Below are 12467 nucleotides of genomic sequence, written 5' to 3'. Positions count from 1 at the left end.
ACTAATTGGCCACAAATGCGATACGTCTGCCGACTCACGACTCCTAATTAATTAATTATATATATATATATATATATTTAAAAAAAAACCGTTGTATTGATCTTTACATACTTGTTAATATAATTGTCAAGAGTCATGTCAGAAGGACAAAAAAATAAACAGTTGCACTAGTGAAACCATTATCTAGAATTACATATGGACAATTTCAAACTGCTGCAGAGTACAGAAGAACTAATTCAGTCCAAGTTTAGTTCACTATGACTTTTATTAGACCAAGTTAAAGAAATAAAACGACTTAATTTGCATATCAGTAAGAAAAGTGAATAGATACGAATTATTTTGTAAACTTAGGCTGACCCATTTATACATAACAGATACCAAAGATATTTCTGCTTATAATAAATGCCTCTCGTCGGGTTTGTATGATCCTCTCTCCCTCCCTCCCATAAATATACGTCATTTCAATATATTTTATTAATAGTGAACTAAACATTATTAAAACGAAACAATGTACAGAATTTTTCTTTGATTGCAGTTGCGTAACAAAAAAAAAATCACAAAAAGGAACATTCTTCAACTTTATATATTATATATATATCTGGTGTTGCAAAATAAGTGTTACAACTCTTGGGAGGTGACTCCTGCCACTGACACAAGAAAAAAGTTTTCTTGAACTTTCGGACGCCAATAGTTCGGAAACTATTCAACGTAAAGATGGCGAGTAAAAAATTCACTGAAGAAGTCATGCCTGCTGTATTGAATTTTGCATGTTTCACAATCCTACCATGCACGCGCAAGGGATTTCCCAAAGGAATGTAGAGTGTCCCGGATAATCTGCCAAATGAAAATTGGTCTAAATGGATATGAATTGATGCGGTTTCTACCAGGTAACAATAATCCGTTTGCATTAAGTCGATATCTGGAACAAATACAAAATGGCGGACACCTTCATGCCCGTTGTGTGTGGTTGCATAATCGCCAGGTACGAATGTTGGCCAACAGTGACGTTCTGAGTATTAAGTGTAGCGAATTTGTACTCAAATGCTCTAGAAAGACATCTGGAGTGTCGGTAGAGCACAACAGATGAAGCAGGGTGATTCACATGTGTGGAAACACGTAACGAGAAACGCCCAGAAAAATGCACTCATACTCAGTAAACGTGAGTTCAAAGAGTCGGAAATGTAACAAATAGCATGAAGAACATGAAAGCCATTGCCAATTCACCAATAATATTCCATCAATCTGATGCAATATTGTGTGCACGGTTGCATACCAATAAGGATGCAACAACAGAGACCAAGCTGAAATTGTGCAAGGGGACTCACAAAGAAACTGGGTAAAATGAATGTCACTAGTAGGATCACATGATCAATATTGAAATGTGGCCAATGTGAGTGTTGATATTAACATGTAGCTAATGGACAAATATCAACATGTCCCACTACTGCTGGGACACCGTCCCACGTGCGAAAACTAGGAAAATAACGTTGTACTTTCTGCTATTACATCTGGTGCACTTTTCGGTAGAACGTAACTACAACACGATTGTATCAATGTGACTGTTTGGGACAGTCCCACAGTCGACATATATGAAAAGAAATATCTTAATCCATGGTTTAAATTCTGATAAAGCGTGAAAATAAACTTGTACCATGTCCCACGTCTTCTGGGACATATGACTTACTCGAAATATAGAAAAATACCTCCACAAATTCGTATTTTACACACAGTGCACATGCCAAGACAAAGACGAAAATGAACCAATTTGGCACATGTAACACTACAACTGGAACACCATACATATGGAAAATAAAACGACATGGGAAATAGGAAGAAACGTCTTAAAACTCTGATTGTTTACAACTGTGCAGTAGGAGTAACAAAATGAAACACACAAGCATGTCGGGAGGCTATACAAGAGCGCTTGCCAAACAAAGTGGGTACTCTTCAAAGAAATGAATAGAGAAAGTGAGGCTCCCTCGAAGCCTCAGGGCTAGAGTGCTCGCTATCCTACTGGGAGCCCACGGCCTTTCAAGACCCGAGTAGTTATTTTCCTATTTTTCGCACGTGGAACGGTGTCCCAGCAGTAGTGTGACAAGTTGATATTTGTCCATTAGCTACATGTCGATATAAACACACACATTGGCCACATTTCAATATCGATCATGTGATCCCACTAGCGACATTCATTTAGTTTACCCAGTTTCTTAGTGAGTACCCTTGCACAACAAACTTGGCCTCTGTTGTTGCATCCTTGTTGGTATGCAACCGTACACACAATATTACATCGGTTTGAGGGAATATTTGTGAATTGGCAATGGCTTTCATGTTCTTGGCGCTAATCCTTACATTTCCGACGCTTTGAGCTCACGTTTACTTAGTAGAAGTGCATTTTTGGACATTTTTCGTTACGTGTTTCCACACATGTGAATCACCCTGCTTCATCTGTTGTGCTCTACCGACACTCCAGATGTCTTTCTAGAGCATTTGAGTACAAATTCGCTACACTTAATACTCAGAACGTCACTGTTGGCCAGCATCCGTACCTGGCGATTATGCAACCACACACAACGGGCATGAAGGTGTCCGCCATTTTGTATGTTCCAGATATCGACTTAATACAAACGGATTATTGTTACCTGGTAGAAACCGTATCAATTCATATCCATTTAACCCAATTTTCATTTGGCAGATTATCCGGGACTCCCTAACGTTCCTTTGGGGAATCCCTTGCGCGTGCATGGTAGGATTGTGAAACATGCAAAATTCAATACAGCAGGTATGACTTCTACAGTGAATTTTTTACCCGCCATCTTTACGTTGAATAGTTTTCGAACTATTGGCGTCCGAAAGTCATTTTCCCACGCTTTCGGCAACTTGTAGATCCGAGTCCGATAGCCGAAAGTTCAAGAGAACTTTTTTTCTTATTTCAGTGGCAGGAGCCACCTCCCAAGAGTTGTAACACTTATTTTGCAACACCCGATATATATATATATATATATATATATATATATATATATATATATATATATAACATAAAGTTGCTTTTGTAGTATAATTAAGTAATGAATGGGAAATTTAGGTCTGAATAAAATACGAATATTATACGGAAGTGAAACATGTAACCCACAAATGTGTGTTCATCAATATTTTACGAACGAACACTTACACTTTTACGAATATAATTCGTTTTTTAGTTTAAGCCACCTTGGTTTAAACCAGCCAACCCTGATCTAGACAGTACGTATATTATGTAATTTGAAACTTGCGTGACTTCAAAGCATTTAGTCTTTCTTATAATTTTGTCAACATGTTCCATTCTGGATTATCACCTGCACAGAGGAAAACCGTCCGCATTGAGGTAAAAAGAACATTTCTGAAGCTCATGAAATCTTTGCAAGAAGATAAAGGTTGAGATATTCATCTCAAATGTTAAGAGATCGTACGTCAACACTGTACAACGCATTTTAAAGCCATATCTGTTTCCCTACAAAGTCCAGACAACAGCCACTAACGGAAGAATACATGGAATAGCAACTACAATTTACCCACACAATGCTCACCAAACTCCAGGAGAGAACAGTGTGCCATATGCTTTTCGGATGAGGCACATTTTTGTCTGGATGATTTTGTGAATTAAACTGGCGGATATTTGGATTAGAAAATTCTTATATTGAAGTCTTCATCCGAAACGTGAGAGTATTGTGTGCTCTGTATATAGTTAGGATTACATGCCCAGTGAGTGCTTTTTGGAAGAAAATCTCTCCCCATAGGCACAGCCAGGTACTTAACTAGTTCATTCCTCAAGAGATGTGGGCCTGCGCTCATAAATCTGATTTATGCACTGTTGTGCACTTCATTTTCGAACTTTTACAGAAACAAAGGTATTATTGCATTAATTTATCCAAAGAAATATGGCTGTGGGACAGACTGGCCCCTATATTCCATTGACAATCCACTAGATTTCTTATCTTGGGGTCACGTGAAGTACCACATCAATCACACTAACTCTGCCGCCAAGACCTTAGGCGAGATGAAAACTTATCGAACATGAAATTTTGGTCATTGACACATCGAATGTTTTATAAATACTAGTATCAATGCACTGTAATTGGCCTAGTTCGCACTTTCCATGGTCCTTTATCCCCACGCCATAAAACTAATTTTAGAAAATCACCCTGTTAACTGCCTATTTAGAAAAGATACGTCATCTTTTCATGTCTGGTGCTTCCAAGATTTAACAAGCCACCAAAAGCGGACACAGCAACATGCCAGTAAGTCTGAATGAAGCCTGTAGTCATGAGGGTAAACCAATGAATACAAAAATTATCATTCCACACCGAACGCCGTTAGAGCATTGGATATGGAGGTATCAAGAAACAAAAGTATAGTAACCAGTAGAAAATTCAGTCTAACTGCTCTAAAAACAAGCAGTTTATCCGCTTCGAAAAATTCGGTAATTTTACGACTGCGATCCGCGGTAATGAGTCCCAAGCTGATGATAAAATCTAGTGGATTGCATGTCAATGGCTTATCTCATAACGCAATCTTAGTTTTTTTTTTTTTTTTTTTTTTTTAACCAGCCTCAAATTTTACTGAAAATAAAATTTCATTCTAATTAGTAGCTATGGTCAGCTGATCAAGTTAGTTCCGTAAGAAACACAAACGTTTCAACTGGTACTGAACAAAACTATAACGTGTATATCCATATGTTTTGTTATTTCGGTCTACTTTGTTACGTTACGTTGCAAGTCCAGATTCTTTATTTTCTCTTTTAATACACTTGTAAATGTTGGTTTTGAAGATACATTTATGGAAAATTTTGATCCCAAGAAGGCTGATTGGATTATATCCAACCGATTTTCAAAGAACACTTAACCAGTTGTATTCAATCGGAGTACAAGTATAATGGACTATAGCCAATATCGCAGCTTCAACTCCAACTAACTTCACTGGAAAAGACAAGAATTTCATCCCATTCCTTTCAGCAGTTTTCCGTACGTCAATAAATGTACGGGGGCAGCGATGTTATGTTTTTATAATTCAAATGTGCATAAATCCATTAGGCTGGCGTCATAGTTTTTCTCTCGCAGTGGGGTATATGGGAAGGAATAACCTGGATTTCAGTTTCCTTCTCCATGTCTCGATAGAACCGGAGGAATGATTTGATGGTATAGCTGGGCACTTTGTCCATGTAGCTCTGATTCCTGAAAGTAGGAAGACTTCACTTTTTTTGTTCACGTTATGTGTCTCTAACTTTTCCTCGTAACCTTAATCGGCGGCAATCACGATTCCCTGCGAGAAAATTTCTCAGCTCTGGCGGTAAAACTACAGATTCTTTATCAGACGTACCCGAAAGTTATCATTATGCGTGAGCTAAACGTACGTCTAATCCGATGTGATAACAGTTTTTAATTTTTGCACTCGCAAGTTTTCTGCAGTTTGCAGGAGTTTCTTACTTTCTGCAATGTGGCACGGAATGATGCTCTGAACCCGGCCCTTATGTATGCACTGCAGCTCAAGACTGCGACAAATACTGCGCCAGATTAATCTCTTGGCTATGTCACGGAGTGGTAGATTCTTCTGGCCTGCTAATCGACGGTTGAACGAATCACTTCACGTAACACTTTCGTTGATAGTTTCGAACGGGCTTCTTATGTTGAATATTTCCGCAAGGGCTCTGTGTCTACCACGTCACGATATCTTTAGATGTGGTGTGATGGTTAAACCATTTTTCCCGATACGGTTTTACAGAAAATGTGCATAAAAAGAGCTAGTACCCTTCCCAATAATTTACTTTCAGTGGCATTTCACTTGTACCACACACAACAACCCGGCGCCTGCAAACAGACAATAATTATAAAGACGCCGGTTTCATGGTTTCGGAATAACCACTCACATCAAACGAACCAACCGATCAACCTTCTGTATTTAGTAAATTAATAATTTAGCAAGTGAAGCAACATCAGATTTGCTCAAAAAAATCACATGCCATTTATGGGATCAAAGTATCATGCGATACAGACTAAGAACAGCCTTACTCTTCCCAGCCGGACGAAATGCTCTTGATATGAATCTTAAAGGAAATCGTCGTTTCTCTATACAGCTAATTTTTTTAAGCGTTATTTGCATTTTTATATACTGGTCAGGATTTCAGGACCATGCCCTCCGAACTGTGTGTGTTCGAAATAAGAATGCAGTAGTAGAAAACTCACCTAATAGTAAAACACATATTGCCAAATATATAGCAGGAAAAAAAAAAAACATTCCACTGACAAGCATCAAGAAAGGCGTAAAAATAATTTCAAGGTAATTAAGCTGTAACAATATTATAGGCGGTTATGAAGCATTCAATATCCAGAAGCATTTTTTTTTTTTTATCGGATAAAAGATGCGAAATTGTGTGGTACAGGGAATTCATCCTGTGTTAATAGGTTTCCACATTCTCCCCCTTATTTCACTGATGACGACCAATTGCTTTCATTTGCAATGGTTTCAGGAGGTGCATTAACTGCTTACCAACACACTGTCGATGAGATCTTCAATCCGCCTCCTAGCCTGTTCTATTTGGTCTGGTTGCCCTGTTAAGAGACACCTCCTGTCCCCAGGGCCATCATCACAATCTTGCTGGAACTGCACTCGTGCTCCAGTTTCAGTCTGAATCTTCTTGATCATGTCACCACCCTTGCCAATGACTACACCCACTGCAGCCCGTGGGACAGGAACCTTATCACATAAAAGCAACAATTTATTAATACATATAACATTCCTTAATGCTCCAACACAGCATGTATAAAGGGTAATTGGGGCAAATATTTCAGGAATCCATCTACAACAACTGGAAAGAACACGGACTACTCTACAAATTAGGCCGTGTCCAAAAGTGCAAGTATGCGATTTTATTTTCAGGCTGCACACTTGGGAGTGCGAACTTGCTCGATGCTTAAGCTTTGGAGCTGTGCTTGATAGTATGTGGGAACTCGGACTGAATTTTTCATATTTAATCTTCAAATAAAGTAATTTCAAAAGCAACCATTCAAAAAGATAATTTTAACATGAATTTCTGTCCTATGCATCAATTACCGATTAACATTAACTAGCTAGTTTATTTGAAAAGTCTTGCGTTAATTCTAAATTTGTAACTAACACTGGATTAAGGCTTACTGCCTTTTTTCATACAACAGTAATTAAAAATAAATACATAACATGAAGAGTCTAAATTTGTATTTGTTAAGAGTAAATATATTTGCAAAATTTTAATTCTACAAGGAATAGTATAATTCACTTTATACTGCCATATTGACTTTGACCCACTTTAACACAGTTCATATTATACACTCACTATACTTGCTCGTATCGTTACTATTAAATGTCACGTATACAGAGACCAAATCTGCAAGTGCGTACTGAAATCTTTTGGACACGGAATGAATTTCTACTCTGGGATCAACTCTACGGGAAAAGGGAGGGCAAGTAGGTTAAGCTAGGATATACATATTCAGTATCCAAGCATTAGAATGAATTTAAAAAATTCATAAATTATGGGAAGATAATTATAAATGTACACAATTGGGCTACTACATTTGTTAACTTCTCAATAAGAATATCAAAGTAAAAATTAATCTGTACATAGCAGACCCGATTATATGCATTATTTATCCCACAAATTATCGCCCTAAACTTTCGCTTCCTAAACCGCAATTCTACAAATAATTCGCAAACTGGATAGATAACACGGCTACAAGAATTAAAAAAAAAAAAAAAAAAAAAAAAAATCAAGGTGGTCAGTGGAATGTCAATAGTAATAATCTTATGGTATTTTTAAGCATAACTTCGAATAATCATATAGCATATTATCATGCAATATAGTCAAAAATTATCCTCCCATACCAAATTTAAAACAATCAAAACAAAATATTGAAATCCAAATATAAACTGACTGACGAAAACAAATATTTTTCAAACATTTTAATAAGTTTTGAATACCCCCAACAATTACACGTACGGATCTGGAAATGCGACTAATGGAACATAACGAACTGGAAGGAGCCCATATTTATTCACGCATTCGTGCAATCAGCAGTATTATACTCCAATGAAATTTCACTGGAGTTATCATACAGTGTGTTAGGTTTAACTGCTGGATACACATTTCTCCATTATTTACCCTACTTCTCCGTAGCACAACTGAAAAATCCAGTTACAACTTTGTGAGTCCACTCATGCATGTTGTATATTGAAAAGCAAAGTCCTGACCAAATATTACAGTTGTATCAACGAAGCTAGATTAATTGGTTACTGTAGTTGATGCCAAGAATACTAATATGCAATGGATTAGTACAAATTATCTTTTTCAGGTATCTGAAAAAATTAACATAGCTAAGTAATGTGATTAAATAATAGCATCATGTCTAAGAAACTACACTGTACAGTGCTCCTCTAATACTCAAATGGAAAACAAAAAGCAGGGAATATTTCGGTATGAATTCGACATTAAATTTGAGTAGAAGAAAATGTTCTGCAAAATCTTATGCAGAATCAGCTGATACTTAACGATATTACTTCGATTTCTTAGTGTGGCCCAACACCCGTACTACGAGTATGTAAGAGCGTGAAGGCTTACCTTCTTTTCCAAAGTGTGTGTGTATATATATATATATAAAAACCTTTGTGTTGGATGGTTTTCTATCAATGTTCCACAAGAGCTACAACCTCACGACAATACCATTCAATGGATTCGAAAGCCAAAAACTAGCGCACCACGTTTCCCCACATCGTCCACACGATCTAATCCTATCATCCTAATAGAAAGTACACCGCGAGAGCAAAACTATAACCTGAAGAGCTGAAATCAGGACTTACGATGGGTATAGTACCAATTCAAATCCCTGCAATTCCTGTAGTCTCTGGGTAACTGCCTACGACCTGTGCTGCGAGGCGTTACCAACCTTAAGTTGAACCTTCTTCCTATTAACCAAAACCAGGTACTGATATCAGGTAAGATCACTGACCCGCAGTAGCTGTTTCCATCTGTATCACAGCGTTTGGAACACTGGACTACTGATATTTTATCAAGCAAAATATAACTTTTTTTTGCACCTCCGCTTTGGACAGTTAGAAATTCCTCTCGTTCTGATCATACGCCGAATATCGGAGAAAATTAATAACACGTAACGATATACCGTAAAATCTTTCGTTACCATGATTCTATCGGAATTGTTGATAATAGCGAAAACTCTTTCAGCCAGGTATGGTGTCAACTAATACGTAAGTCTCCAGAGAAACCCCAGCTGACGTATTTGTGCATGAATCGCTCAATATAATCACCTTAAGGTGGTCCTTATTCATAGCAACTGTTCTAGCTTCAGGTTTGTCTTCAATTTGTCACCTAACAAATCATACACAATATTAGACTATGTAAATAATCAATTACTTTCCTTCCCACAGCATACTTTTCCTTCGCAGCTTCCGTGGTTTTCAGCCTCTCAGCCTCTCCATGTATGACTGACGCGCGCGAAAAAAAAAAAAAAAATGTCCACGTGGCGATGGCATGCACTTCATGTCAAATTCATGTTTACACTCAACGAAGCTTCCATTAAACAGGGACGGGATATGATCATTCCCATGGAATAGAAACGAATTTATGACACCACGGGATTTTCGAAACTTCATTAAAGTGATGTAGGTATAAATTATTTTTTTAAAATTCTTTTAAATGGCAAAATAAACTATACTACAAACTAGGAATTTCTCCACCGAAGAATATTTTAAATTTTGGCACTGCCTTACTGCTAAGTACTATGTATTAAAGCGTTAAATAGTGAATATAAACCATTCCGAATACTGATAGCCTATAAAGTATATTGATGCGAGAACAAGATTTAATTTTTGCCACTATAGTAAAACCTACTAAGCAGCATTTTTAAGTAGCTTGAAGTTCTGTAGAATTATTTATTTCTTGCTGAACATTCTTTAATTTTCGAAACTATGTAAATGTATCGTGGGTCGCTGAACACCAACCACCTAAATTCGCGCCAATTTTTTCACTACACAAAAATCAAAATGAATATTCGGCGAAATATTTTAGAATCAATACTTTTCAGATATATATGCAAAATATTCACTACAGCGCTTTCCAAATGATAAAAGTTACATAGTTTTAAGCGGATGTCTGCATTCTTTAATGGCATTTACGGGTGTTCTCAATTTGTGGCAGACAATAGTATATACCAAGTTCTCGCACCACTATGAATGTTGTCAATACGAGACGCCCTACCTAGGAATACTGTATTACTATATTAATTACTGTCTTTAGCAAGTAGAAAAATTAATTATGAACATACTTGCAAACCGCATATTTCTATGTCACCTGGTTGTCATGATGGACTTTCAAATGTTTCCATATAAAACAATTGGGGAAAATCTTGTCTCGTCTCGCGTAACTGTAAGTAGACTGATTCAAATTTGTTCATTTCCCTCTTATACGAAACAGAACTCGTAACTCCTCACAGGACAACTTGTTAACACTACTTAGGCACTCTTTGCTTGGAGATGCAAATATTTTTAAACATATTCATATGTATAATACAAGTAGTGTAAACAAAGAAAGAAGATTCTATTTCTTTCGAAAAAAAAAAAATAAAAATAAAAAATAAAACATTCATTTATCCGGTATAGATAGTGTTTTTTTTTTCCTTCACTTTTCACGTTTGGTTATTTCATTATTCATTTTCCCCTCTCTCCCTTTTACGCAACATACGAACTCATGACTGCTGAACAAATGCGCAGGCAACTAAATGGTACCATCTATTACTACACCCGAAGCAAACCTGAATGTTTCAAGACTTAAAGAGCTGATACAACTGGGTGGGAACAAGGCTTCTTACTTTTACTCGTGTAATTGTTTCTCGAAATCTTTCTTAGTACAAAATAAATAAATAAATATTAAAAAATTAAAATCACTGTTCTTGTGAGCTATAGAAAATTTTAAGATTCAGTTCTTAAGCTTCCAAGAATAATTAGTTTTTGAAAGGTAAGAAATAAATTAGAATCAAAGAAAAGCAACAAAAATTCCGATACTATAAAAAACAGAAGTTTTGGGATTCTTTTCGTTTGTGATTCATGTGTACTGAAGCAAAGAACTTCTCAGGAAGGTCTGTAAACCAACGAAGAAACTAACCTTGGAACAGGAAGACTGAGGATAATCCTTTGTACAACAGAAAAAACTTCATGATATCGTCATTAACAAAATTCTAAATTGTTACAATAAATATCCATACTTCTTTCCGAAGTTCTAAGTAAGCAAGCGAGTCAGTCAGTCAAGTCCGTCATTCACTCAAGCTTAGGATACACAAAATTTCATGGCGCAGAACTATAGCTTGCCACTGGAACTAAACCCTGTGCTATCTGAAAATACGTACAGTTCTCTTGAGAGTCTCATACGGAGGGCTGCCATTTTTAAACATAATGGAAGCAAGAGCTAGCTTGATACTATTAATACCTTTCCGGCTACCAGACGTTCTCTTAACTAGAAGTACATATTTCTTATATGAATGAGTACAGTCTCTCCCAGAGGACTAAAATTACTCATCTTCAGCTCAAGTAACGTTCTCTGTTGTGTTAACTTTCACACGCAGCTCAAGTAACGTTCTCTGTTGTGTTAACTTTCACACGCAGTTTCTACACTAGATTATTGTATTTTCTTGAAATCTGTTCTCGAACAGATAGGTTGTTACCTGCAATTTAGTGATAATCCTTCACAAATTATCCTCATCTTCACTATTAGTCGCGATAATGAATTTCCGGTCGCGGTTCAACATGCAGGGTTCATAGTGGTCTCGTCTCTTGTAAATAGTTGAAAAGTGACCAAAAGCACACGAAAGTGACCAAAATCTCATCATGCCCCTTTTTTCCTTTGTCAATTTTTCCATCACCTCTCTCTGTTGTTTCATCTTTTTTGAGCTGCTTCCTTTCTTAGGTTTTCTAAATATGCTTTGTAGTTACAGTAAGCAGACTTAGCACATGTAAGAAGCTCCTGAGTGCGTGGAACCAGTTTTGGCCTATTTTCGAATTTCTTCATCCCAGACATTATCCTTAATTTAGAATTGAGAGTTCTCAAAGCCATGAAATATTCAAATTCATCACCTACTCATAAGAACATACAAGAAGCGTAACACAAGACGAACATGATGAACCACACAAACACACACAACGTTAAGCGGAGCGTTAACTATTACGAGAGGAAAAACTAAAAGACTATTATGATAGAAGAATAGACACAGAAGGGTTCTCAACCCCATCTTGAGAGCTTAAGCATCCACCAACCATCCACTGTGCTTTAGAAAAAATAAAAGCTGAAGTGAGAATAAAGCTGACTGTTTCACATGTGGCAGCAAGTACTGAAGCTTTCAGAAGAGTAATGAGTAACAAGTTTTTGTCTTTCCCCATTTATTTTTATAATATTTTTA

At 36.8% G+C, this 12467-nt stretch overlaps 1 protein-coding gene across 11 annotated transcripts in view; it reads right to left on the bottom strand.

The window, feature by feature from the left end:
• Nucleotides 1-12467, bottom strand: part of Psi (P-element somatic inhibitor) — a 146531-nt gene that overhangs the window by 74576 nt on the left and 59488 nt on the right. For 9 of the 11 annotated variants that reach the window (XR_014128785.1, XM_081743371.1, XM_081743417.1 and 6 more), the window contains one exon: nucleotides 6520-6726. The exons of the other annotated variants lie outside the window; for them this stretch is intronic. Coding sequence is in view for 8 of the 9 variants with exons in the window: in XM_081743371.1 (XP_081599497.1) it covers nucleotides 6520-6726 (207 nt within the window). In the remaining variant the exon portion in view is untranslated. The remainder of the gene's footprint in view (nucleotides 1-6519; nucleotides 6727-12467) is intronic. 11 annotated transcript variants of the gene reach the window in all.

Source organism: Thermobia domestica, chromosome 2, assembly GCF_964235325.1.
Source record: "Thermobia domestica chromosome 2, izTheDome1.hap1.1, whole genome shotgun sequence".
In the NCBI taxonomy this organism is placed as follows: Eukaryota; Metazoa; Arthropoda; class Insecta; order Zygentoma; family Lepismatidae; genus Thermobia; species Thermobia domestica.
The sequence above is the reverse complement of the archived record's forward strand: the minus strand, read 5'-3'. Positions and strand labels throughout refer to the sequence as shown.